Genomic DNA, 25,679 nt, shown 5'->3' with positions numbered 1-25,679 from the left:
ACCAGCCTCCTGGCCATGCCAGGCTTGGGGTCTCTTGCCTCAGTGTACTAGGAGTCCATCTTCCCAGTGTACCTTGTGGGTACCTGTGGCGTTCCCAGCAGCCTCAGCAGCAGCCTGCTGTCTGAGGGGTTCAAGGGAAGGGCAGTCTAATTGTTCCTTCCCCAGGTCCTCCCTTGAGGGTCCCCCTGAGCCCAGGAATTCAACTTGATCAAGTTCAAACTCTTTAGGCTCAGTTTCCCTCACTTCCTGTAGGTCAGCCTCCTCTGAGACTTGATCCACAACCTGGGGCAAGGGGGAAGGCACAGCCTTAACCCTACTGCTCTTCTTCTTGGAAGGTGTCTGGTCCATTGTTCCAGGATCCAGCACCTGTTCAGTGGGGCATCTTCTGACCTGTGACCTAGTCACAGCAAGCACATGTGCTGGCAAGCCTAACATCTCCATGTGAGTCCTATGCTCCACCTCTGACCAATGTGATGACTCCAAATCATTTCCCAACAAACAATCCACTGGGAGGTCTGAACTAACAACAACCTTCTTTTGGCCATTTACCCCTCCCCAGGAGAAAGCAACAATTGCCATACTATGACTGGTAGTGACATTGCTTGCATTGGTCACCAGGAAATCTGTACCTGGCATGATCTGTCCAGGGTCCACAAAGTTAGGTGTCACCATTGTGACACTGGCACAAGTGCCCCTATAGGCCTGAGCCATTCTTCCATTTATTAAAGGTGTCTGGCAATTCAATTCAATTCAAAGAAAACTTTATTCGGATTGCAAAAAATCCATAAAAGTCACATAAACATAAAAATATATCTTTAAAAATAGTTTTACACAGTTACCATAAAATAGTTAAAAGGAAAGAAAGCAGCAATGATGATGTAAACAGTCAAGATCAGGTTATTAAAGTGCATTCCAATGTACATTACAGGTAACCAAAGTGCTGTTGCATAGGAGACATTCTTTTTGGGTGCATGAGCATTTCAGGGAGGTTCCATAGATTTCCGTGCATGGAATATAACTTTCAGAAATGAGGTTGCACGAAAAATCAGATCTACATTGTCTAAGTTTAAAAACATAAGATATGATTGAATTAGGGAAACTGGCCTTTGTTTTTTAAAATATGGAGCTAAAAACCACTTAATATATTTCATAAAAAATTTACAATGAAAAAAGAAATGCAGTTCATTTTGTCTACTGTGACCATCACAGGGGCAGGGGCTTAGCTCGTGCCCAAAGTTCGAAGTGCTGTAGCCCATGGGAATGCAGAGTGAGTATTTTGTAGATCCAGCTCTTAGGTGAAATAACAGCGACCTCTACCAGTTGGTCAGAGGGAGTCTGAGGTATAAAGGTATTCGTTGTGGGGATAGATCATTGTTTATATTAGTCACATAAGATTTAACAGTTTGTTTTTGTAGTTCTATCTCCAACCTCTTTTCCCTAAAGAGGGCATAAAGTTCGGTTTGTATGTCCTTCTTATCCGAGTTCTTAATCTGGGCAGGGTCGTTAAAAAGATTGATTTTCCCAATACTGTCCAGGCTTTCCTTTGTTGCCCGGAGCCACGGGATGCTCATACCCTTGTCACAGTTTAGGCATTCAGACACAATGTCCTGTGTTAAGGTGGCACGTTCATTAGCCCAGATCGACAGCCAAAATATTGCGGGTCGCGTGGCAATGAAGTCGGTTATGTAGGGCAGATTGAGCTCGGCGTGACAGATGTACCCAGAAGAGGAAATCAGAGCTCCTAAAACTTTTCTACACAACCGGTTTTCTTCTGTCTGCAGGCTAGATGGGCTCACTATCCCCCAAATTTCTGCTCCATAGGTTGCAACCGGAACACATTGCAATTTGTAGATTTTCATAATTGCCCCGGTTGTTTCTGACCTTTTTGGTCGTGGCAAGGCAAGGATGGAATTTATGGCCTTTGAGAACTTGCCTGTGGCGTGGGCGAGATGCCCACTCCACAGGCCGTTCGCAGCAAAGACCATACCTAAATATGGGAATGATTTGGTGGAGTGTAGCTTCTCTGATCCAATTGAGATGGAGTTCAGTTGTTTAGCCCCTGGCCCGCATGTCATAACAAATGATTTTTTAAAGTTCACCTTCAGGTCCAGTTTCCCCATAAAAAGGGAAAAGCTCTTGACCAGGGCACGGAGAGCATTCGGTGTTAAGCCCATGATCAACGCATCATCTGCGTAGAGGAGTGCGGGTAGCGGATTCCCTTGGATTTTCGGGACATCCGTTGTCGTCTCTTTCAGGGAGTCACTCAGACCGTTTATGTAGATGATGAATAACAGGGGTGCTAAAACGCACCCCTGTCGGACGCCTCTTTCTACCTTAATTGCCCCCGAGGTTTCGCCCTCCATTCCGATTCGTACCCGAGCTTTAGTGTCCGCATGTAGATAGGCTAGGAAGTATACCAAGGGTTCATCAAGGCCATAGGAGAGAAGTGTCGCCCACAATTTCGACCTATTCACAAGGTCGAATGCGGACGACAAGTCCATAAAGGCTAGGTAAATAGGAGCAGCCTTGGCTATGGTGTATTTGCCTGTTATAAGATTGAGATTCAGGCATTGTTCTGTTGTCCCGACCCTACTTCTAAAGCCCATCTGACATCTGTCTAGCACCCCTGTTTCTTCGGCCCAATCATTCACTCTGTTGTACAACACCCGGCCCAAGATTTTCAGGGTGTTGTCTAAGAGTGAGATGGGCCTATAATTTGCAGGGTCAGATCTTTCACCTTTTTTGTAAATAGGCACTATTGTGCTTGTGGACCAGGTAGCAGGGATGGTGCCCAGCGGTACGCTGTTGAAAACATTAGCCAGAATGGGCCCCCAAAATTCTGGTCTATGTTTGATTAAATCAATTGGAAAGCCGTCCGGCCCAGGTGCCTTGTTCCCCAGGCTTTGATTAATGGCCAAGAGGACCTCCCCCAGGGTTATGTCAAGTGGGCTCAGCTTATCAAAATTTTGGTTTTCTACAGGAGCAGCGGGGTTAGCATATATATTGGAGAAATGTTGCTCCCAGTTCTGACTTGAAATGGTGCAGCTAATTGGTGACAGCTGTTTACCCATGTCCCGCATCTTCCTTACAGCGGGCCAGAAAGTTGCACTATTTCCCATAGTAGCAGAGACTGATAGATCTTTCCACTGATCCTCTACCATGGCAGCCTTCCTTATCCCTATGGCTGTTTTGTAGGCATGCCTGGCGGTCCGTACATCAGCAAGGTCTCTCGGTTTGGAATTTAGTGCCTTGCGAAGTGCCTTGTTTGCCGTTGAGCAACAACTGTCGAACCATCTGGGTTCGTCGTTATTTTTCCTGTGGGGGACTGTCAGAAGAGTTTTAATGACATGGCACAAATTTTCAAAGTCTTCAATTATCCTATGGTAATTCCCATCCGTAAGTAGGCAGGAAGCAACTGTTGGTTGGTGATTGTTTGTAATTATATCCATAATGGATTCACAGTTCACCCCTTTCCACTTTAACCTAAGGTTGTCTGTTGATGTCGTGATATCTCTTGCTCCAAAAGTGCGGGGAGGTATTTGGGTCGGGCCCATTCTTAGGCTGAGTTCAAGTGCATTATGGTCGCCAAAGGCTCTTTCTACTACTCCAGCTTGGATGACTTTGTCTAGTAGTTCCACAGAAGTGAAGATGTAGTCTACTGTGCTGGAAAAATCTCTCCCTCTGAAGGTTGGAATATAAGCAGTATCACTATGTATAAATGTGTCCATTATATTTGATAGGGTGTGGGTATTTATGAAATTTTTCAATTCATTCCCGCGTTTGGTGGCCCTATCTAGTTGGTTTGTACCTGCTTTAGTTCTTGATAATTTAGCATTAAAGTCTCCAGCTAGGATGATCCCGTTGCTTGCGCAGTTCTTGGTTGATTCAGTTATCCTTGTTATGTTCTCGAATAGCTCTATATAGTTTTTATTGGGGGTCGAGTGAAAGTCATTATTATAAAAGTTGATCAGATGTACCGATGATCTACAAGTAAACTCGATGATTTGAATATTTAGGCTCTTAGTTGGTATTGGCCTGATAGCCCCCCCTAGAGTTATTCTGAACCCAATCAGCAAGCCTCCCATGGGGCGACCAAAAGCTGGCTTTTGAGCACAGATGCTGTAGCATTCAAAGCCCTCTATGGTTATTTCCGAAGTAGCCCATGTCTCTTGGAACATTATAATATCTTTGTTAGATATGAATTTTAACCATTCCTGGTCCAATACCCGTTGTTGGAGTCCGGCTACATTCCAGCTAACAATCGTTAGTACACTATCAGGGTTTTTATGAATATGTGGGTCTGGAAGGATAGTTGTTTTACATCCTACAGTGTTATCCATTAGTTTGTCTTCCCTTACTAGTGGCAGTGTCGGGTGGTTTTGGGCCAGTTGGGTGCCTAATGTTTCCTTATCGACCATCTCTATGTTTTTAACCAACTCAGCGGGGCAGCCCTGTTTTGTTCCCTCCAGTTCAGTGTTCAGCAGCCCCGAAAGAGATGGGGGAAGTCAATCAACCATATCGAGACTGCTGAATCTGTTAAAAACTGGTATACCCCAATAAGCATCTCTGCTTGGTATGTTCCTATAGGGATGTCTATAGTTATTATCTAACCCCCACTCACCCCAGTTGTTTCCCTCAACTTCTTGCCCCGTATGACACCAGTTTCTCTCAAAGGCATTATGGTGCTGATTGAATCTCCTAGATGGATAGAAAAAGGAGAGATGTTTTGTTTCTATGCCTTCGCTATACCCCTCGCTTCTCCATGAACAGATATGTTCTACAGTGCGTGGGTCATCGAAGTTAACAATCACACAGTCACCATGTGTTTTCTGTATTTCTCGGCCCACCCATGGTACTCTTCTGACTGTTAGGATTTTACTCCTACAGTATGAGGGTAGGGGTCTGTTGTTATTCAACCAGAAGCTGACTTTATTTAATAGAGACCAGGGTGGCTCTTCGGTGTTGTCCGGTATCTCAGGGACACCCGTCATTACCACTACATATGGACTAGATCCGGGTGGCAAATTAGCATGGAATTTTCTTTGATTGCCTTTATTCCTGTCCTTAGAGTTGCTAGTGGTATCCCCCTTTGATTGTGTTGGGTTAGGTTGTTTCCCCTGTGTGATTGTGTTTGGGGTGGGTGTGGGTGTGTTTGGCTTATTCGTGACTCCCTTTGGAGGTAAATTTTGCTTATGTGTGATACTAGGGGCTGGGGCTGGGGCTGGTTTTTTCACGGCTTGCCCCGAAGGAGGTTGAATGTGTGGTTTTGCTGCCACTAAGACTGGAGTATCTTTGGGTAGTGGGCTTTTAACTAGGGCGCTTAATTCGTTAAGTTGTTTTTCCATATTCCCTAGTCTCTTTTCGATGGTGGCAAGGTGGGCAGATATAATTTCCCCAACCTTTGTTATAAGTTGGTTTGTTGAGGAGCAGTCTTTATATGACCCCTCCTTAGAGGATGGATCTCCTTTATTACTTAATCCTGCGTTAGATTTTTTACAAGCCTTTTTTTGGTTATTAGGTGGGTTTTTCCCCTGCTTTCTTTGAGGGAGAGGGCTTCTATTGGATGTAGATATATTTGGGCCTTGGGGCGGTTTCTGCTTCTGTACCGCTCCTTCCCTTAACCCTCGCATTGCTCTTGAGTTAGGGGTTGAATCCACGAGTATATGTGTAGTAGCTAAAGCTCGTGGAGGGGAAAAATTTGTAGCCATGGGGTCGAGGTCTGTAAACAAAATTGGGTCAATAGCATGATCACGTGTGATCTCAGTTAGTGAGGTAAGAAGTACTTGAGACTCTACAATGGGTATGATATCCGAGTTCTCAGGAAAACTCATTGCAGGAATAGAGTTTGTAACGCGATCCAGTTCTGTGTTAAAATTATCAGTAACATCTAAGTTAGGTGATTTCTCCAGACTCCGTAAGGAGTCAGAGAGAAGTTGTGTTACTGATAAATCCACGGTGTTAGGCATGGTGTGGATCTCTGCGTTGGCATTAATGATGGCGACGCCATCAGCAGAGTTGTGTCTAATGGGTGTATTTGCTGTGGCAAGGAGACCCAAGGAGGAGCGTTTGGCTTGGGCCAGTTCCAGGGATACTCTGCGCTCCAATAATGAAATGCTGTGATCAATTGCTTCATTGGCCTTAAAGATGAAGTTGTCAATTGGCCCGGTGACTTTCCCAGCTCCTGCAGCGGTCTTACTGCGACTGCCCCTTGTGGACATTGTAAAAGAGTAACGATACAATCTCCGATAGGGACAGCGTGCGTAGAAGACTTACTTGGGGAGTGTTCTGCGTTGATGGGTAACAGCGGGGTGGCCCGTCCCGTCCTCTGAGGTCCTCGGAGGGCCACAGAGGGCCCGCCCTTTGCCCGGGCTTCGCCCCGGGCGTCCCGCTCGCGTCCCGCGACGCTGAGGGCTCTCGATCTTATGCAGCCCCTCCCGTCGCTTCTCCCGCGTCGGGGAACGCGCCGCCGCTAAGCCTGCTGGGAAACGTAGTCCCGGGCGGCGGCGCGACTGGTGGCGGGATCCTGGCTCTGTTCTCCGGTCTGTGCGTGGCTCTCCGTGTGCTGTTCTCCGCTGAAGTAAGGCTTTGGGCACTTAGTTATTTGCTGCTTCTCCCCACCGCTCTACCGAGGGCTCTCGATCTTATGCAGCCCCTCCCGTCGCTTCTCCCGCGTCGGGGAACGCGCCGCCGCTAAGCCTGCTGGGAAACGTAGTCCCGGGCGGCGGCGCGACTGGTGGCGGGATCCTGGCTCTGTTCTCCGGTCTGTGTGTGGCTCTCCGTGTGCTGTTCTCCGCTGAAGTAAGGCTTTGGGCACTTAGTTATTTGCTGCTTCCCCCCACCGCTCCACCGAGGGCTCTCGATCTTATGCAGCCCCTCCCGTCGCTTCTCCTGCGTCGGGGAACGCGCCGCCGCTAAGCCTGCTGGGAAACGTAGTCCCGGGCGGCGGCGCGACTGGTGGCGGGATCCTGGCTCTGTTCTCCGGTCTGTGCGTGGCTCTCCGTGTGCTGTTCTCCGCTGAAGTAAGGCTTTGGGCACTTAGTTATTTGCTGCTTCTCCCCCTGTCTGTCTGTATTTGCCCAAAGTATTGGGACTGACATCTGAGGATATATCCACATCCCCTGTACAGACAAGGACAGCCTGAGTGAGTGTGCCAACTAGGTTGTCATACCCCTCAGAACCCAAGGTTAACCCAACTAAACCCTTGGGAGGTGCACTACCACTGCTGACTGTACTAGGGGGCACAGGTGCCTTAGGGGCTGCAGTGGCAGGAGTCTGCCCTCCTCCTTTCTTGGTGCATTCACTAAACCAGTGAGTTTTACTTTTACAGTACTGGCACCACCTTTTGGACTGGCCTTCTTGATTCTTCTTTTTCTGGGGAACCTGACCCCCACCCTCTTTGGGTTGTTTGGGACCTGACGAAGACTTTTGGTCATTTTGTTCACCCTTAGAATCTTTACCCTTCTGGTCTGCTTTCTTCTGACCACCCTGGTTCTGGCCCTGGTTCTGCTTAACTCTTGTTCTGACCCATCTGTCTGCCTTCTTTTCCAATTCTTGGGGAGAGGTCAGATCTGAGTCAACAAGATGCTGATGTAACAACTGGTTCTGACAATTGTTTAACATTTGCTCTCTCATTATCAAATTATACAATCCTGTGTAATCAGTAACCTTACTGCCCAGCAACCAGCCCTCCAAAGCCTTAGTGGCACAATCTACAAAATCAGACCAATCTTGAGACTGAGTTTTCTGGGTATCCCTGAACAGCAACCTGTACTGCTCAGTGGTTAGGCCAAACCCATCAATCAGTGTATTCTTCAAGACTTGGTAATTGTTAGCATCCTCAGCCCTTGTGGTGAGGAGCTTATCTCTACCTTTACCTTCAAAGGAGAGCCACAAGATAGCTGCCCACTGACTTTGGGGAACACCCTGCACAGTGCAGGCTCTCTCCAAAGCAGTTATACATTTGTGGATGTCATCCCCTTGTTTAAAGGGGGGCACTATCTTACTCAGGTGTCTTGTATCAAAACTCCTGTCCCTATTGTTAGGTATAATGCTGCCACCAGTGGGTTTTGACCCACTCAACTCTTGCTCTCTAGCAAAGGCAAGTCTTTCTTTGGCCAGGTCAAGTTCTTCCCTTTCAATCCTCAGATTGACTTCCCTTTCCTTGGCTTCATATATTCTCCTCTGAGGGGAGGTCATCCTCCTCAGAGCAGAGGCGTGAGAGCCATTGGTTTGAATGGATCTGTTAGAGCCTCTTGATAGAGATCTAACTTATCCACTCCCACTGTTAAGCTGGCCTGAGAAAGGTCCCAGGGGTCTCCTAGTACCATTCTCATGCCTGCTTAAGTTGTCCCTAGTTAGCTGACTAACTACTTCTGGACCTTTGTCTGCCTCATCATCAGATGGCTCCAGGTCCTCATCCTCCTCTTCACCTTCTGCAGAGAGATGGATAAGGTCTGGGTCACCTGAGGTTCCCTCTAGGGGAGGCATGTTCCCATCTGGATTAGAAGGGTCTGGGTTACCAGCCCTCCTTGCATCATAAGTCTCCAAGAGACCTATCAGAAAGGGAATTGTGGGATTAGACCCCTGTTTTAGCTTCCTGGAGGTACACACTTGTCTCATCTCCTGGAAGCTAAGAGCAGCATATCTGGAAGTGACCTGTGGAAGGTCTACTGACACAAGGGGAGACTCAGTGTTTCCACCTTTGTCTGACATGCTGATTCAAGTGTGGTGTACGTGATGCACCTACCTACACTATGTGTTTGCCAACTGATCCCTTGCTAAGAGTTGTAGCCAAGGTGTGCTAAGCCTTGAGGAGCTACAACAGCTGGTTAAGTAGAACTCAGAGTATTCTAAGCTAAGTTATATGTACCTGGAGTCCTTATGTGATCTTTCACAAGATATTCTTAGGATACGTGTGGTAAAACAACAGCAAGGTCAAATCCCACCGCTGCCACCAATGTGAGAAGTTGGCCTGATATGCAGTGCTCACTATTCTAGTGAACACTCTGTATCAGTCCGGACAACCCTTATTGATGATTGGTTGTAAGTCAACCTTAAAGACCAGCTATCCTAGTAGCGTGGGTACGAGCAGTCTAAGGCTAAAGACTCGAGAGGGCGTGTTAAGCCAGCTGTTATACCATCACATATACCCCTTGAACACCAAGTGAAAGGACACCACACAAGTGTTATGAAAATAAACAGTGTATTTATTAGAATCACAACATCCCTGTACTCTTTATGAGGACAGGGTACTAAGCACAAAACAAAACTCTTAGGAAAATACTTAAGTTAGCACAGTATATACAAATGCCCGAGGGGCACGGAAAACCATATACTCTGAAAGTGGAATGCGAAATTACTAGCAGGTAAGTGAAGGACTGGGTTATTTAAGACCCAGCAGTGCCAGGGGACAACACCTGAAACCTTCGTGGGTAACCTGTTCCGGCGTACAAATGACAGAGACACGGGACACTTGCTTCGGCGTCAAAGATTCGAGGTTTATTTACTGCAGGGAACACAGAAGTCACGTGAAGTACACAACATGTAAGTTCGCGGGATCTGATTCGATTTGCTACTGTGGATCGCTCCTTTTTATACAGTTTTCTCTCATAGGTTAACATAGTACACAAAGGTTTACAACTTGGTTCCCATCATTATCCCCAAGAGGGGTCGCTTTGATGTATTCAGGGTCCGGAACATAAGTACAGAAACATTTGGTGGTTCCCAACTGTAAAAACCCATCTTCCCACCATTAGTACATTCCAATCGGCAGTAAACAGATCGAAGAAGGAACAAGGACAGGTGCAAAGGAAGGCAGAAACAGTGGGGAGATCGGAAAGGGTGTAAAAGGGGTGGTATCGGGAAACACGAGCTGCAGGCATCAAAGGGACGTGCCTAATGAGATGCACGGCTAAGACAATAGACCGGCACGGCAAGATGTGCCTCGAGCGGGGCCATCTGCCTTACAGTATCATCCCCCTCATCATAAAGACACTTTCAAAGGAAACGTGTCTTCCGCAAGAGTCTTGGGAATCCCAGGGTCGCGAAGCGGACAGCGTCCGTTCGCTGGCTACTTGAGGGCAAGAGACAAAATGGATGCCGTATCTAAGATGGAACCCGTGGGTACAGATAGAAACCCACGAAACAAACGAACGGTTCAGGTTAGCACAGCGAAACTGCGCACACCCACTAAACTCGTCATTTGCGGTTCATAGATACCAGACTCGACCATATTCGTACGAGTCGAAAACACCACTTACAATCGTCACGGAACCTCAGACGCTCCTTTTGCCCTCATGTAGGCAAGCACTAGTCAGAATCATACTCGATATTCATCAGACCATCTAGATGTTGCTGCAACATAACTCTGTCCAACTGAGCTCCTTTGGTAACAGGCGGCTGTCTTATACACGTCGTAGCACAGAGGCCACATAAGGCAGGACCACACTGCACACAAAGGCAACACGTGAACAGAAACGCTACAACAACTCCGATGATCATCAGAATCTTCCAACCCCAAGTCGATATCAGGCCCCAAAACCACCCAAGTAACGTCCAATCCCCTACGTCCACGTGTATGGACTCAGAGATCTTATGCAACTTTGAGATGGCATGATAGACAGTCGGAGCGTTATCTGGAATGAAAATACAGCAGCTCGAATGGATCACCTTACATACTCCACCTCGATCTGCTAAGACCACGTCTAAAACCATACGGTTTTGTAACGTCATAAGCCTATCCGCTTGAAGTTCTGTGGTGATATTACCAAGGGCACTGGCAGTGATATTAGCTGTCGATTCCACCACTTGAGTCAATTGTCTCAGGTTCCTACTATTAACCATAGGTCCCCAAAACGGGAGGAAACCCGTAAAAAAGTCTCCTGCCTCTTGACCGGCAGTGTCCTCTTCGCTAATCACGCCTCTCACAACTCTAGTCTTGTGATAGTCTGCATCAACAGTGAACGTCGGAGGCAACAGATTTGCGATATAACATGAGCCCACAAAGTCGGAGGGCAACCATGTATACGCACGGTCATGGCAGACAAAGTACGTACCCTTGGCAGCCAGAAACACAGGGGAAAAGAGCATCGGCAGGATATAAGTCTCGGAGCAAGCACTCTCTCCAAGACGAGCTCTCGATCTTCGGCCACGACCCAGTAGACAGAAATTACCAAGGTGGGGTACGACCCATATCGGAGGCGAGCTTCTAAGCTGTTTTTCACCAGTGAGCGCACTATACTCGACCTTACTCAGGACCCTATAGGCTTGTACCTCTTCTTCTGGGATAAGCGACGGTTCATAGATATCCCTATCTAAATCATCTATCGCTATAGCCAAAGGCTTTTGGTACGAACCAGGACCAGAGTGGGAAGGATGTGGCTCTCGATTAGGGTTGGAATCTAGTGCACTTCGAAACATTGTTTGAAATGCTCGAGCTGAACCCTGGGAACTATAAGGAAGGACCAGATATGGAATTCCCTTATCCGTGGTATGTGGCATTAACCCACACACCCAACAATTAGTAGTGTTAACCACTAACTGATGCTGATGAAGGAGCTGAATAAAGGAATTATTTCGGAATTCCGCACGTCTAGCCTGTTCGTGTTCGGGTAAGATATGGAAAGAATGAGGGGATGCAGTGGAGGTAGATTTAGGTTCAGAAGTAGGATTAGGTATGGCAGAGGGTAGGAAGTACGGTATCATGTAATACACCCCACCCACCAATAACGAAGACAGAACCAGAAACAGAAGGAACACTTGAAACATAAAACATTTGGTACGAGTAATCTGCTGTAGTTTAAATCTTTGCGCCTGAGCTTCTTCCAAATCCATCAGCTTCGAAAACACCATCCCCTAAGACCGTCCGCAACGTTTCTTGACGCACTTCGTTCTGTGTAGCAGTAGTCAATCCCTAGGAGTTCCGAGGAACCGACGGTCTTTGACCTAGTGTCAAGACCTACTAACCAGAAGGAAGTACACGCGCGGCCCTACGGTACACCTGGATGCAAGGTATCTTATTCACAAATATGTACAAAGTCTCTCAGCTGTGGAAGCAAAAACACATATATGGAACGAAACTCAATATTTACAAAAACAATCACAATTATACGGGGGTTCAGACTGATCGTGGCAAATGGGATAATGCAGATGTCGAGGGACAAAACGAAAATTTATTAGTCTTTGGTGCTGGATCGCAAAAAGTATCGAGTTTTCCCAGGACGTGTCTGTTCATCAAACAATGGATCCGATGAGGGAACAGAGTTCTGTTGATCAGTCGATTGTTCAGATCTTGAGTCTTGTGATGACAAATGTTCAACAAAGTCGTTCTGCTGCACTGAGGATTCTCCAGCAGGTTCAGCGTTGCTAAAAGGTACAAAGGTCTGGAATTTCTCTGTTTCAGATGAAGCAATGCCTTTCCTCACCCACGAGTCCGCCGGTAAAGGTATAGGTACCTTTTTCGTATGGGTGGCGTGCACCCAATTCTTGCGACCTTCCAAACGGACAGCAGTTCTCGTGGCAAGGAGGACTTGAAAAGGGCCAGTGAAGCGGGGCTCAAGATTCTTTAAGCGAGCGAAGTTTCGCGTAACCACCCAGTCTCCCGGTTGGAGCTGGTGGCCTGGACCCTCCGTCTGCGTCGGCAGTGCTTCGTAAACCTGTTGGTGAATTAACCTCAGTTTAGCAGTCAGATCATGAAGATAATCAATCAACATTGGGTACTCAAGATCAGAAAACACACTTGGTCTAGGGACCCCCCAAACATTCGCAGGACGACCGAACACCCATTTCATAGGGACTGAGCCCTACTCGGGAGTGTACGGTCGCCCTTGTTGACAACAAAGCTAGGGGCAAAGCGTCAGGCCACGAAAGACCAGTCGTAGCCTGAATCTTAGCTAGTTTGAGTTTAAGGGTGCCATTATACCCCTCAACCAAACCTGCTGACTGGGGATGATTGGCGCTATGGAATTTTTGATTAATTCCAAGTCCCTTACACACACTCTTCATCACACTCCCTACAAACTCACTTCCGTTATCAGACCATACAATTCGGGGCATTCCATACCGAGGAAAGTATTCCTTCAGTAGGATTTTCGCAGTAGACCGGGCACTATTGTCTTTGAGAGGGTAGGCTTCAATCCATCGGGAGAATGCGCAAACCACAACCAAAACGTATTTCAGGTTATTGCATCGCTCCATATGGATGAAGTCTAGCTGGATCACTTCAAAGGGATATGAAGGGGGAGCAAAATGGCCAGGAGGTGTAGGGGTTCTCTTACCAGGATTGTACAACATACATATCATGCAATTCTTAACCAATCTCTCAGCACATTTCGTAATACCATCATTCTTCCACAGAGGGGACAACAACTTACAAATACCTTTCGCACTAATATGTGCTAACCCGTGTGCCATTGTCACAACAGCCAGCACATACGCATCTGGCAACATCCATCTCTTATGCTCCGACAAATCAACCCAACAACCATTCGCATCCAACTTTCCCGTACTCTCTTTCCACTTCGTCTTTTCAGTATCAGTGGCTTCATTCTGAATTGCTTTCACACTTTGGATAGTATCCTCACACATACCAGTCTCTGTAGGCCACCTAACCGAACTCGTCACATACATTCTAGTGCTAAGGTTCCGGGCAGTCTCCTTAGCAGTCTCATCCGCAAACGCATTACCACGGCCAACATCATCCGTCACCTTACGATGCGCACTACATTTAACAATCGCTACCTGCTTAGGCAACGTAAGTGCATCCAAAAGATCATTCACAAGCTGTCCATGCTGAATCTCTGTACCATGCGACGTCATAAAACCTCTCTCTCTCCACAACCGTCCAAAGCTATGGGCGACGCCAAAAGCGTATTGGCTGTCGGTAAACACATTCACTCGTTTCCCTTTCGCCAACACACACGCTCTAGTTAAAGCAATCAGTTCTGCAGCCTGGGCAGAGTTCTGATTCAATCTCGCAGCTTCCACAACAGTATTCAACGTTACCACAGCATACGCAGTAGTCACATCACCATTTGGCAATTTAAAACATGAACCATCCACATACAAAATTCCATCGGGATCTTCCAAAGGAGTGTTTTTAAGGTCCACTCGACCTTTTGTTTCGTCCTCAGTCCTTAAGTAACAGTCATGCGCTGCTACTTCATCTGACTCTGCACTGATTGGCAATAAGGTCGCCGGGTTTAGAACATTACAACGTTTTATCTGAATATGACTTGCCAACAGCGTCAACTCGTACCCAGACAACCTCGCACTCGTCAAGTGTTGGGTTTTTGTACGATTCAAAAGAGTGTCAACTGCATGTGGAACCATCAACGTAAGCATATTATCCATGACCAATCCTGCTGATTGTCGGATGGACACCGCAGCTGCCGCTGTTGCTCTCAAACAACTCGGCAATGCTCTAGCTACCGGGTCCAAGGTCGAGGAAAAATATGCACATGGACGTTGCTTATCACCGAAGGGTTGCGTTAAGACACTCAACGCACAACCTTCCCTCTCGTGAACGTATAATGTAAACAGCTTGCTGTAGTCAGGAGTACCTAACACAGGAGCCGAACACAATGCGTCACGCAGTTCAGAAAATTTTTTCTGACATTCTTCCGTCCATGGTAAAGGAGTTGGAACATCCTTGCACGTAAGAGCCACCAATGGTTTCGCTAACAATGAAAAATTTGGAATCCACTGTCTGCAGTATGACGTAATACCTAGAAAGGCACGCACATCTCTTTGGGTTGTTGGCACAGATATTCGCGCAATGAGTGCAATTCTCTCTGGGGTCAACCGTCTTCCCTCCTTTGACAATAAGTGACCTAGATAGGTTACTTCTTGACAACAATATTGAAGTTTAGAAGGTGACACCTTGTGATGTAAGTCACAGAGATGTTGCAACAACGACACCGTAGCAATTTTGCAAATGTCCTGAGTATCTGCAGCCACCAATAAGTCGTCAACGTATTGGATTAAGGCTGCACCAGCCGGCAACACAAATGCATCTAGTTGGCCCTTCAAGGCTTGACTGTATATCGATGGACTCTCACAGTAGCCCTGAGGAGCACGTTTAAACCGGAAGCTACGACCACCAAGAGAGAAACCGAAAAGGTCTCTGCTTTCTTCAGCAATCGGAATACTGAAGAACGCATTCTTCAGATCGATCACTGAAAACCATGATGCCGAGGCTGGAATCAGAGTCAGTAACACCGTGATGTCAGGCACAACAGGGAACTGAGGAATCACAATTTTATTCACCTCCCGTAAATCGATAACAAAACGATAAACAGGTGGTTTGGAAGGATCGGTACGTTTCAAAATAGGCAGTACAGGGCTGTTGCACACGTTTCCCCGAGTCTCCTCAATAATGTCTTTCTCGATCAAATCATAGATGATCGCCAACAGTGCCCGTTCACCGTCAAGAGAGATTCGATACTGGGGAATACGTGGCAGTCACACATTAGATTTCAAGTGAACAACATAAGGGGAGATGTCAAGCAGGCCCACGTCATTGGGACCTGTTGCCCACAAAGATGCAGGAAGAGAACTCAATTCCGGTGGAAGCTTATCGAGAGACAAGTACATTGGAAAGATCACTCTCTCACCCAAAGTAAGCTTCACTCCCGCAGGAGAACAATACAAAGTCGCATACAAACGTTTAAGCAAATCCAGGCCCAAAAGATTTTCACCACAACCAGTGGTCAAAATCAACGGAGCTTTCAGCTCCCGTGGCCCAATTGCAAGTGGCAAAGGGCACGAAACCGGATTGCTAACAGGGGCGCCAGAGAATCCAACAGAAACATTTGTTAAGGCAGACAAAGGTGCGCCAGGGAGTTTCGAATGCATGATGGAACTTTTCGCTGCACCAGTGTCCAACAGAAAAGGCTCAACGACGCCCGATGTGGCAACTGCGACGTAAGGCCCTCTCTGATCAACCGGAACTGATACCACTCCCTCTCCTTGTCTATGGCTGTCCTAGTAATTACCGTCGTCAGTTCCCTGATCGACGTAATAGTCATCAACGTTATACTGCGCAGATCGTCCTTGCGATGATCCACGTTGATCAAAACAATTATTGGAATTTGACGAATTGTCTGAACGATCATTTAGAGCACCACGACCCCTACCACGTGATGTCTGCTGAGGACCACCACGACCTCCTCTAGATACGTTACCACTGTTACGCTCATTGAGGACTGAACAGTTGAATTTTAAATGACCCTCCTGTCTACAATAGGCACACTGATTGTACCCTAAGGAAGATCTCTGCGAAGAGGAGTCATTTCGCGATTGCGACCTATTAGATTGCGACTGCGTTCGATTACGTTGTTGCGACTCATTCTGATTTGAACGCGGAGGATACGCCTGCTGCAACAACACTTTAGTTTTAAGTTCTTTCGTCTTTTTATCGGCGCGGTCATTCTCTTCTTTCTCCCTATTCTCATAATACTGTGCCGTAGCCAATATTTGAGCAGAGGTAGAGACAGCCCACGCACTCTCAGAATTTTTCAATTTGTTGCTCAAATCGGGCAATAAGTTAGAGACAAATTTATCCACAGACAACCGCTGACCACCCTCGGTACCCATATCCTGACCACTGTGATCGATGAATGCCTCCTCAAATCTCGTAAAGAAGTCAGAGACACTCTCATCCTTCTTCTGTCTGCAAGCTGACAACTTGTCCCAGTTCACCCTCATAGCTGGCATAAGTGTCTTCATTAGGGTAATAATTCTCTGAGGGAGAGCAGTAATAAGCTGTTCAGGCTTAGCCCCACCAATTTGTCGCGTATCTGCCACAGTAAGAGCAGCCCAATCACCACCTAATTCGTTTGCATGATCTTCCTGACGAATCTTGGCCCATACTGGTTGCGGTACGACATTGCCAAACAGCATATCGATATCGGCAAGATTCATTATCGTAGCATCTACGAGCTGCGACAATTCCTTATAATACCCTGCAGGATTTTTGCGGGGGTCAGGCAAAGATTGCTTCACCTGTAGAACTTCCGACCGTTTCCATGGGAGATGTATCCACACTCTCTGGAAATGTGGCAGGATCGGCGGAATTTGAGCAGCATCACCTGGCATTCACACTGGTGGAACTTCGCGCATGGGGTACTGACCAGACGCATCTAACGATCTTTCAATATCTTCAACGAACAATGCTTGAGGCATCATAGAGGGGCGAAGAGCCAATAATTGCTCAACAACACGTTGAACATTAGTACCCACTATCATTCCGCTCGAAAACTGGAGCTGTAGGTTGGTCAAAGCAGTTAATACATCATCCGATGCATCAGCCGATATTTGGTCACGCAAAGCCTTGCACATTTCTTCAAAAACATATCTTTGTGTCGGTATATTGAATTGACTAAACGTATTCACTACCGAACGTGGAGGATTCCTATAGGGGTGCAGCATCCATGCCATTGCCATATTGTACAGCGCAGCACGTTCCCTATTACCAGGAAGCTGACTACGTCTTTGTGGACCGTCCGAACCAGCGGACTCAGGAATAGGTCCGAGAGAATTAACAAAGTTAGCAGCAACTAAAGGGGTACGACGTCGAGTAGATGGAGAAGCATACGATAGAGTAGTAACAAGAGAAGAATCGGGAACAGAAGAAGCAGCAGGAGTAAGTAGGACAGGAGCAGTAGCGGGAGCAGGAGTATGAGGAAGTACAAGCGGGGGAGCAGTAGGAACAGAATTAGGCAAAGGAATAGGAACAGTCAGAGGAGCAAGTTGAGGAGCAGGTACAGGAGCAGGTACAGGAGGAACCACAGGAGCTGCGGTACCCTGTGCGTACGGAGGTGGCGACTTCATAAGATAGGACATTAAGGGATCCTCAACTAATTCCTCCTTCTGATCCGACTCCGTTGGCAAAGCGGGATAACATTTATCTATAGTCATACGCTGAAGCCTATCAAAAACTTCCTTTTCCTTTTCCTCCTTATCACGCTGGAACTGCTCTGCTTTCTTTACAATGGTAGCAACACCATCTCTCTAATTACGTTTTGTCTGTCTGATCTCTTTCTGTCTGGCTTCTTTGCGCCATAACCGAAAGGCATCAAACATGGCCGGCCTTGACTTTTTCTTAAACAATTTAGCCTCAAGATTATCTAAAATCGGGGTCTCGAAACTACCATGAGGTGGCCAACTAAGGACACCATCTTTTTTGGTGTAGCGAATCCAATATTCATTAAAGGTAATCGGACCTAACCCATGTTTGCTGTAAAGCTCATAAGTAGGAGTTCCAACCGAAGGTATCGGACACAAGTCCTCCAGTCGGGAATCCGTACCACAACATCTGAAACAACTGAACAAAGTACTACGACCAGGCATCTTGCACACTAGCCGAGTTTCACAAACTTCAAGGGTTACGGGATTTACCAAGTCCCTGCAAAGAGCAAAAACCCTCGGTTTTTGGCGGCTGCAGTCGTCAAATATTACAACAAAGAACCAAGTACGAAGAACCACAAATGCAATGGAACCATGCAACGACTAAGCAACCACAACCAAGGATTCTGGGAGCGACCCACAAATACTTAACTCAAAGATCGATGGCGTCACCAGGAAGGCCCGTCAATCGTCTCGCTGTACCAAGGTCTACGCCAGGCGCCAAAACAGGTCTAAAGTCGGGGCAGCAGTCCGTCGCAGCCGTCAGGAGGCGGGAATCTTCGCGGGAAAAGTCGTCGGGCCACTTATTTCGACAACAGGATCGATGAAGCGGGGTGCACCTTCCCTCGGAGATTTCACACGAAGTTCCTCACGATCGTCGGGCTTGGACCGGTACCACTGATGCAGCCAAACGTTGGGCGCCAACTGAGGGACTGGGTTATTTAAGACCCAGCGGTGCCAGGGGACAACACCTGAAACCTTCGTGGGTAACCTGTTCCGGCGTACAAATGACAGAGACACGGGACACTTCCTTCGGCGTCAAAGATTCGAGGTTTATTTACTGCAGGGAACACAGAAGTCACGTGAAGTACACAACATGTAAGTTCGCGGGATCTGATTCAATTTGCTACTGTGGATCGCTCCTTTTTATACAGTTTTCTACCATAGGTTAACATCATTATCCCCAAGAGGGGTTGCTTTGATGTATTCAGGGTCTGGAACATAAGTACAGAAACATTCGGTGGTTCCCAACTGTAAAAACCCATCTTCCCGCCATTAGTACATTCCAATCGGCAGTAAACAGATCGAAGAAGGAACAAGGACAGGTGCAAAGGAAGGCAGAAACAGTGGGGAGATCGGAAAGGGTGTAAAAGGGGTGGTATCGGGAAACACGAGCTGCAGGCATCAAAGGGACGTGCCTAATGAGATGCACGGCTAAGACAATAGACCGGCACGGCAAGATGTGCCTCGAGCGGGGCCATCTGCCTTACAGTATCATCCCCCTCATCATAAAGACACTTTCAAAGGAAACATGTCTTCCGCAAGAGTCTTGGGAATCCCAGGGTCGCGAAGCGGACAGCGTCCGTTCGCTGGCTACTTGAGGGCAAGAGACAAAATGGATGCCGTATCTAAGATGGAACCCGTGGGTACAGATAGAAACCCACGAAACAAACGAACGGTTCAGGTTAGCACAGCGAAACTGCGCACACCCACTAAACTCGTCATTTGCGGTTCATAGATACCAGACTCGACCATATTCGTACGAGTCGAAAACACCACTTACAATCGTCATGGAACCTCATAAGTACAGTACTAATAGGCTTTGGAATCGCTAGGTCTTGACTATAGAATCTTCAGATTACTTCTAGGAGGCCTAGGGGACTCCGGTGCAGAGTGTGCACTCTCACGCGGGATGCGGGACAAAGTCTATGGTAGCTAGATTTCAGAAAGTTAGCGTTCTCGGCGAACCCGACCTGGTAGGAGGAAAACGAAAGTGGATTCTGACCCTTGGATAGTGAGGCTATGCTGGGGCACCGAAATGCCGAAGTTACCTAGCCCAGGGGCTGCAGCTGCATAGGTCTCAAAAGACGTCGGGAATCCTCGTAGACGGACCAGGAGCCTGGAAGAAAGATGCTGGCAGGCGACCAGTGAAGAGAGTTCGAAGTGATCCAAGCCTGGATCTTGAAGATGGACGATACCTGAAAGTAGAGGGGACCAAGTTCGAGACTACTAGCCAGTAGTCAGGTGGCATCAGGAGGGCACCGGATGGTAGTCACCTCGACTGGGTGAGTGGGTGACGCTGTGCTCTGCAGAACTCAAGGACCAGGAGGCGTTGTCGGCGACCAGGATGGAGGAGCGAGCTGTCCCACGATGGATGAAGCTGTCGGCGTCGCTGGACCCAGGATTGGGCAACAAAGCCTTGGCTAATTCAAGCCCACGCGGTGGACCTAAAATGGCGTCTTGAGTGGACTAGGAGGGTCCGGGGTGCTCCTCTTTTGGAAGGGAGCAAGGGCCAGTCTGTAGCAACCAGACCAGCAGCAGTGATGTCCTCGGGCGTCGTGAAGAAGGCCACAAGCCAGCGGGCTAGTAGCCAAACAACGCGGTGAGCAGCAAAAAGCAGAAGGGCCCCACGCAGATCGTGGAGATGCTGGGAGGCTGAACTTCGGTGCTGGAGCTGCTCAGGGTCGGGGCTTCTCGGACTTCAAAGCACTCACCAGAGGATCCCTCGGCGGTCGTGCTGGAAAGAAGTCGTGCAGTCTTGAAGATGGCCGGTCCCTCGAGGTCTCGTCGCACTCACGGTTCTCAGCTTTGCTGTAGAGGTGAGTAGAGGTCAGAGGTGCCAGGGAAGCCGGTTCTCGTCGAGCTGGGCAGTCGGATTCCGGAGGAAGGACTTGCAGCAGACCGCAGTGTTCTTAAGATGGTGCCTGCGGATGCAGGGTGACTACTCCTTAGTCACAAGGGAGAATCTTGAAGAAGAAATCTTGAAGTCCTTTCGCAGAAAGTCGTGTCTTGATTCCAAAGATGATCTAATTTGGAAGGGGGCCCGCTCCTAACTTTATACTAGGAAAAGGGGCTGACCCGGTGACTAGGTCCTGTCTATGGGTGGGACTAGGAGGGGGGTGGTTACACCCCTCTCCCATGCCGGACTTCCCCCAGGCCAGGGGCTGGTGTGCCCCTGGAACTGGTTCTGACCGGCCTATGCGTAGTGAGCACCGGGGTGCCACTCAGCAGTCACCTTCCTGTAAAGCCCTGCCTACCCAGGATACACAAAACCCTGTCTGGGATGGTGCTAGCACCGCCCCGGACAGGAAACCCTTTGTCCAAGCTCTCCTCGCTGGAAGGACTCCCAGCAGCAGGAGGTCAGACTCGTGTCTGTGGTGGCAGCATCCATTTTGTGGAGCTGAGGAAACGTTTGACTTTAACCGGGGTTCACAGTTACATACATGTCGTGTCCCTCTAGAAGGGTGGAATGCTAACCCCGTCGCCAGAATTGGCGAGGGGTTAGTATTCCAATTCGTATGACACCTTACTCGACATGTTTTGATAAAGCAATACCAGAGATAGCATTTAACCGCGAGGATTATAATGCACTTAAGAGTATATGGTATGCGTTATCATGGAACAGCTATTAGGACTTGGTTCCGCAAGCTGCAAATGGGCTCAGCTCATGCCAGAGCACCATTTCACACGATTCCAAGCACTCTGCCTTCAGGATTGTCAAGGCCTGCCATAGGAGTGACTGATAGGAATCTGTGTGTCCATTTCTAGGGTTAGATATAGGTATACTATATCTATAGCAAAGGGTGATTACACGACTTTGCCCCAGCTGTCATGCAGCCAGTTGTGTCAAATTTAGGAGGCCAGCCAGGGGTGGCATAATACATGCTTCAGCCCCTGGTAGGCCCTGGGTACACCTATGCCCTGAGTTACAGGGTCTGACAAGGTGGCCCAGTACCAATTGGTAAATGCACCTAGGGTACATGTTGTAATTTAGAGAGAGAACAGCCAGGCTGTGGGTCTGATTGGCAGGCCCACAGCCAGAGAAAGTCGTAAACCAGTGAAACAAAAGCAAAAAATCTGGGTGATCATAGGATTGCAGACCCTACTCTCCTACAGCATGGATAAGGGGCTGTCGCAGACAACGATTGCTGGCAAGTTGGCAGGTGTGTCTTTCTACTGCATGGTGTATTTGGGTTTTGATCCGGCTAGTTCGGATCTGCTGAGCCGAATGTTGAAGGGTTGGGGGAGGGTGCGGGCTGAGTTGGGGGCGGGGAGTTGCCCAGAGAGGCGGTCACGTTTGACTTGTTGAAGGTGGTTTTGCAGGAATTGGTTTTTTGTTGCTATGACGGGGGGAGGTGGCGCTTTTTCGCTTATGCATGATCTGGATGTTTTTTGGGGCGTTTCGGGTGTCGGAGCTGCTGGGGGTGCGGGGGGCGCCGGGTAGGCTGTTTGCGGATGTGCGAGTGGACGGGCTCCGTTTGGGCATTTGGTTGGGGCAGTCCAAGACTGACCAGGTGGGTCGGGGTAAATGGGTGTGGTTGTCGGCGAGTGGGTGCGCAGGTGTGTGTCCGGTGCGAGAGTGGCTGAGTTTTGGGCAGAAGGTGCAGCGGACAGAAGGGGAGATCTTTGTGCATGAGTCCCGGAAACGTTTGAAGTCGGGTCAGTTGTTGGCAGTGCTACGGTTGGCTTTGAGGAGGCTGGGTAGGGACCCGGCTCGGTTTGGCACGCATTCCTTCCGGATTGGGGCGGCTACGGCCGGCGGGTTTGGGTTGGTCATGGGAGGAGATCAGACGGATTGGTCGCTGGAGGTCGCGGTGCTGTGAGCGCTATGTGCGCAAGTGAGGGCGGGGGCGCAACGCTTGGGCGGCGGTGCTGCTTGGCGTATTTTCTTGTTATGCCTTGGTACTAATATCTTTTTTTTCGTAGGTTGTGTTCGTGGACCAGGGGCCAAGACGGTCACTTGGGTCGTGGGGCACTCTTTTGTGCATTGGGCTTCGAAGTATGCTGAAGGGCAGGTGTACGGTCGTAGCCTGGGCCTGAGGAGCAGCCATCATGAAGTGCAATGGTGGGGTAAGAGCGGAATGAGATGGGGTGAACTGTTACCATGGCTGACAAAGAAAGTGTCGCAGCTGGGCTGCCCGGATATGATCATCATCCACCTGGGGGAAAATGACTTAGTGAAGCAATCGGGGGTGTCACTATTGCACTTGATGCAGAGGGACTTGGAGGTCATGAAGAACAATCTGGCTGGCGCCTGCATTGTATGGACTGAGTTTGTACCGAGGAGGATTTGGAGGGGTGCACTTAAGCCTGCGGCTGTGGAAAGGGCCCGCAGGAAACTGAATAGGGCTATGAGACTCTTTTGCGCGGATCGGGGGATTAAAGTGCTGGCTCATGTCGGGCTCCAGCTGGAACAACCTCTTCTTTTCAGGGACGACGGCGTGCACCTTTCTCACATGGGAAATGCATTTTACCTCATGGAGCTGCGGGACTTGATTAGTTGTCTGTGGAACGAGTCAATTTGGTGTAGGCGAGTCTGAGTTCGAAAGGTGCACGCTTGGTGGGGCAGGTAACCGCCCTCCGGGGGTTCCCTGGGTGGCGGGAACTGGGAGGGGTGGGGAGTCCATGACGGGCAGAATCACCCTTACAGGGAGGGGGTTACAGGCGCAGGATGGGAGAGAGTTGTAGACGGGAGTGCGATGGATGGAAATGACCGAGGAGTCGGAAAGTGGAAAGGGGAAGTGAATGGGATGCAAAGAGGTTGTGGTGTGATTTGGGAATGGATGGTGGAGCACGTGAGTGGATGACGGTTGAAAGGCAGGATGTTGGGGGGATTGTTAAAGTTGATAATGTTATGTTTTGTAAGCTGTCATGCCTGTCCTAATAAATGGCCTTTTACGCAAACTGATGCGTGGAGTGGTTATTGCGCGATCCGGCCCCCGGGGGAATGCAGGTCGGCAGACTAGTCTTCCCCCGGGGTGTTCGCGCGAGGACACGGCAGGCGGAAGTTAGGTCAGGGGTTTGAGGGGTTAAGTAGGAGGCTACTTATGGGGGAACAGGAGAGGAACAACTTCCTTTTCCTGTCCCCGGTGCCTCAGGGAAGAGTTAGGTTTTTGCCACCCGCCCACCCTACAAGAAAAGGGGTTTTGGTGCGGTGTTGTTGTGGTTGCCATGTTGGACAACATGCCAGTTTAGGACAGGATGGCAAAGGGGGGATACGTTCCGTGAACTGGGAGGGGTGGGGAGTCCATGACGGGCAGAATCACCCTTACAGGGAGGGGGTTACAAGCGCAGGATGGGAGAGAGTGGTAGACGGGAGTGCGATGGATGGAAATGACTGAGGAGTCGGAAAGTGGAAAGGGGAAGTGAATGGGATGCAAAGAGGTTGTGGTGTGATTTGGGAATGGATGGTGGAGCACGTGAGTGGATGACGGTTGAAAGGCAGGATGTTGGGGGGATTGTTAAAGTTGATAATGTTATGTTTTGTAAGCTGTCATGCCTGTCCTAATAAATGGCCTTTTACGCAAACTGATGCGTGGAGTGGTTATTGCGCGACTGAGTCAGCAGTCCTATTAACGCCGGCGCCAATTATGAAGGAGGCACCAAAATAATTATTGCGGCTAGGCGGGCAGCGGCGGCAAACTAGAAAATACGTGACCAAGTCATGTGAATGCCATGACCCTGGTCGGCCAGCAGCAGCTGTGCTATAATGACTGGTTATTGGTGCAGCCAACGCGGTAATAGGCCACCAGGTCGGTGCGACACTCCTGACTTGCCAGCCATTCTAGCTCACTAGACTATTGCAAGATACTCTGACAGAGCAGCATGCGGTCCGCCACTGCGTGCTCATCAGGAGTATTTGGCCAAGGCGGCAATTTCGGTCCTGCTCGTCTCTTCTTCTACACCGGCGAAGTATCAAGGAAGCGCTACAAATGCGTGACCGGGCATTTTATTGCGGTGATGCGGACCACTGCCCAAAAATGCGTTAGTACTTGGCAGGACTGCAAAATGCGATTAATTGAGAATCGCAATTTGAGAATCGCAATACCAGTTGTAAATAAAAGTTTGCTAATAATTAGCGATTCCCAAAAATTTGCAGAAATGTAATGCGAATACCTAAATTGCGATTCCTTAATTGCGAAAACACAAATAAGGAATCGCAAATCTGCTATTCCGAGATTTAGGTGCAGCTTGATGACATCACAACCAGGATGTCTGACTGCCCATGTTGCACCCGATTGCCGAGAGCAGAGTGTGAGGATGGGAGGGGAGCTGAGGCACCAGTGCACTGCTACTGAGAGAGGAGACATGGACACACAGGACAAGCAGCAGGTGGAGAATGCCAGGAAGATGAAACAAACGTTTTCTGAAAGGGAGCAGGAGATGCTCATACAGGAGATGGTGGTGAGCCATGATCTCCTCTTTGGAAAACAATCCCTGCATATGCCTGAGGCACGCAAACAGGAAATCTGGGCAGACATCCAGGAGAAGGTCAACGCCATTGGTGTCACCCACCGCAGCGAAGAAGACATCAGGAAACGCCTGTACGACATGCACCAGAGGTCTCAAGAAAAGGTGGCTGCAAGGCGGGCTGAGACAAGAAAGACCGGTGGTGGGTCATCCAATGCCACTGATTCCACGCCTTTGGAGGAGCTGGTTGAGGGCACCCTGCTGCCGGAGTGTGTGAGTGGCATGGCTGATCTTGACAGCTCCGAACCCAGAAACCCCAGACAAGGTAAGAAGCATGCCATCACACCCCAGATACATGCCCACAT

General features: G+C 48.7%; 2 protein-coding genes across 2 annotated transcripts in view; both read left to right on the top strand.

Moving 5' to 3' along the window:
* The window catches only part of LOC147734664 (uncharacterized), a 5,992,067-nt gene that overhangs the window by 2,415,251 nt on the left and 3,551,137 nt on the right, over positions 1 to 25,679 (top strand). The window lies entirely within an intron of this gene.
* On the top strand, positions 22,022 to 23,444 carry LOC147734665 (uncharacterized). Its single transcript, XM_086953575.1, has 2 exons — positions 22,022 to 22,067; positions 22,831 to 23,444. The coding sequence occupies exons 1-2, from the start codon at positions 22,022 to 22,024 to the stop codon at positions 23,442 to 23,444; spliced, it is 660 nt and encodes a 219-aa protein (XP_086809701.1).

The sequence above is a fragment of the Lissotriton vulgaris genome, chromosome 1_2 (genome assembly GCF_964263255.1).
Source record: "Lissotriton vulgaris chromosome 1_2, aLisVul1.2, whole genome shotgun sequence".
In the NCBI taxonomy this organism is placed as follows: Eukaryota; Metazoa; Chordata; class Amphibia; order Caudata; family Salamandridae; genus Lissotriton; species Lissotriton vulgaris.
The sequence above is the reverse complement of the archived record's forward strand: the minus strand, read 5'-3'. Positions and strand labels throughout refer to the sequence as shown.

Coding starts and splice junctions, on each gene's coding strand:
- LOC147734665 (XM_086953575.1), top strand. CDS start 22,022: ATGGATAAGGGGCTGTCGCAGACAACGATTGCTGGCAAGTTGGCAG. Junction 22,068..22,830: donor GATTGCTGGCAAGTTGGCAG/GTGTGTCTTTCT, acceptor TTTTTTTCGTAG/GTTGTGTTCGTGGACCAGGG.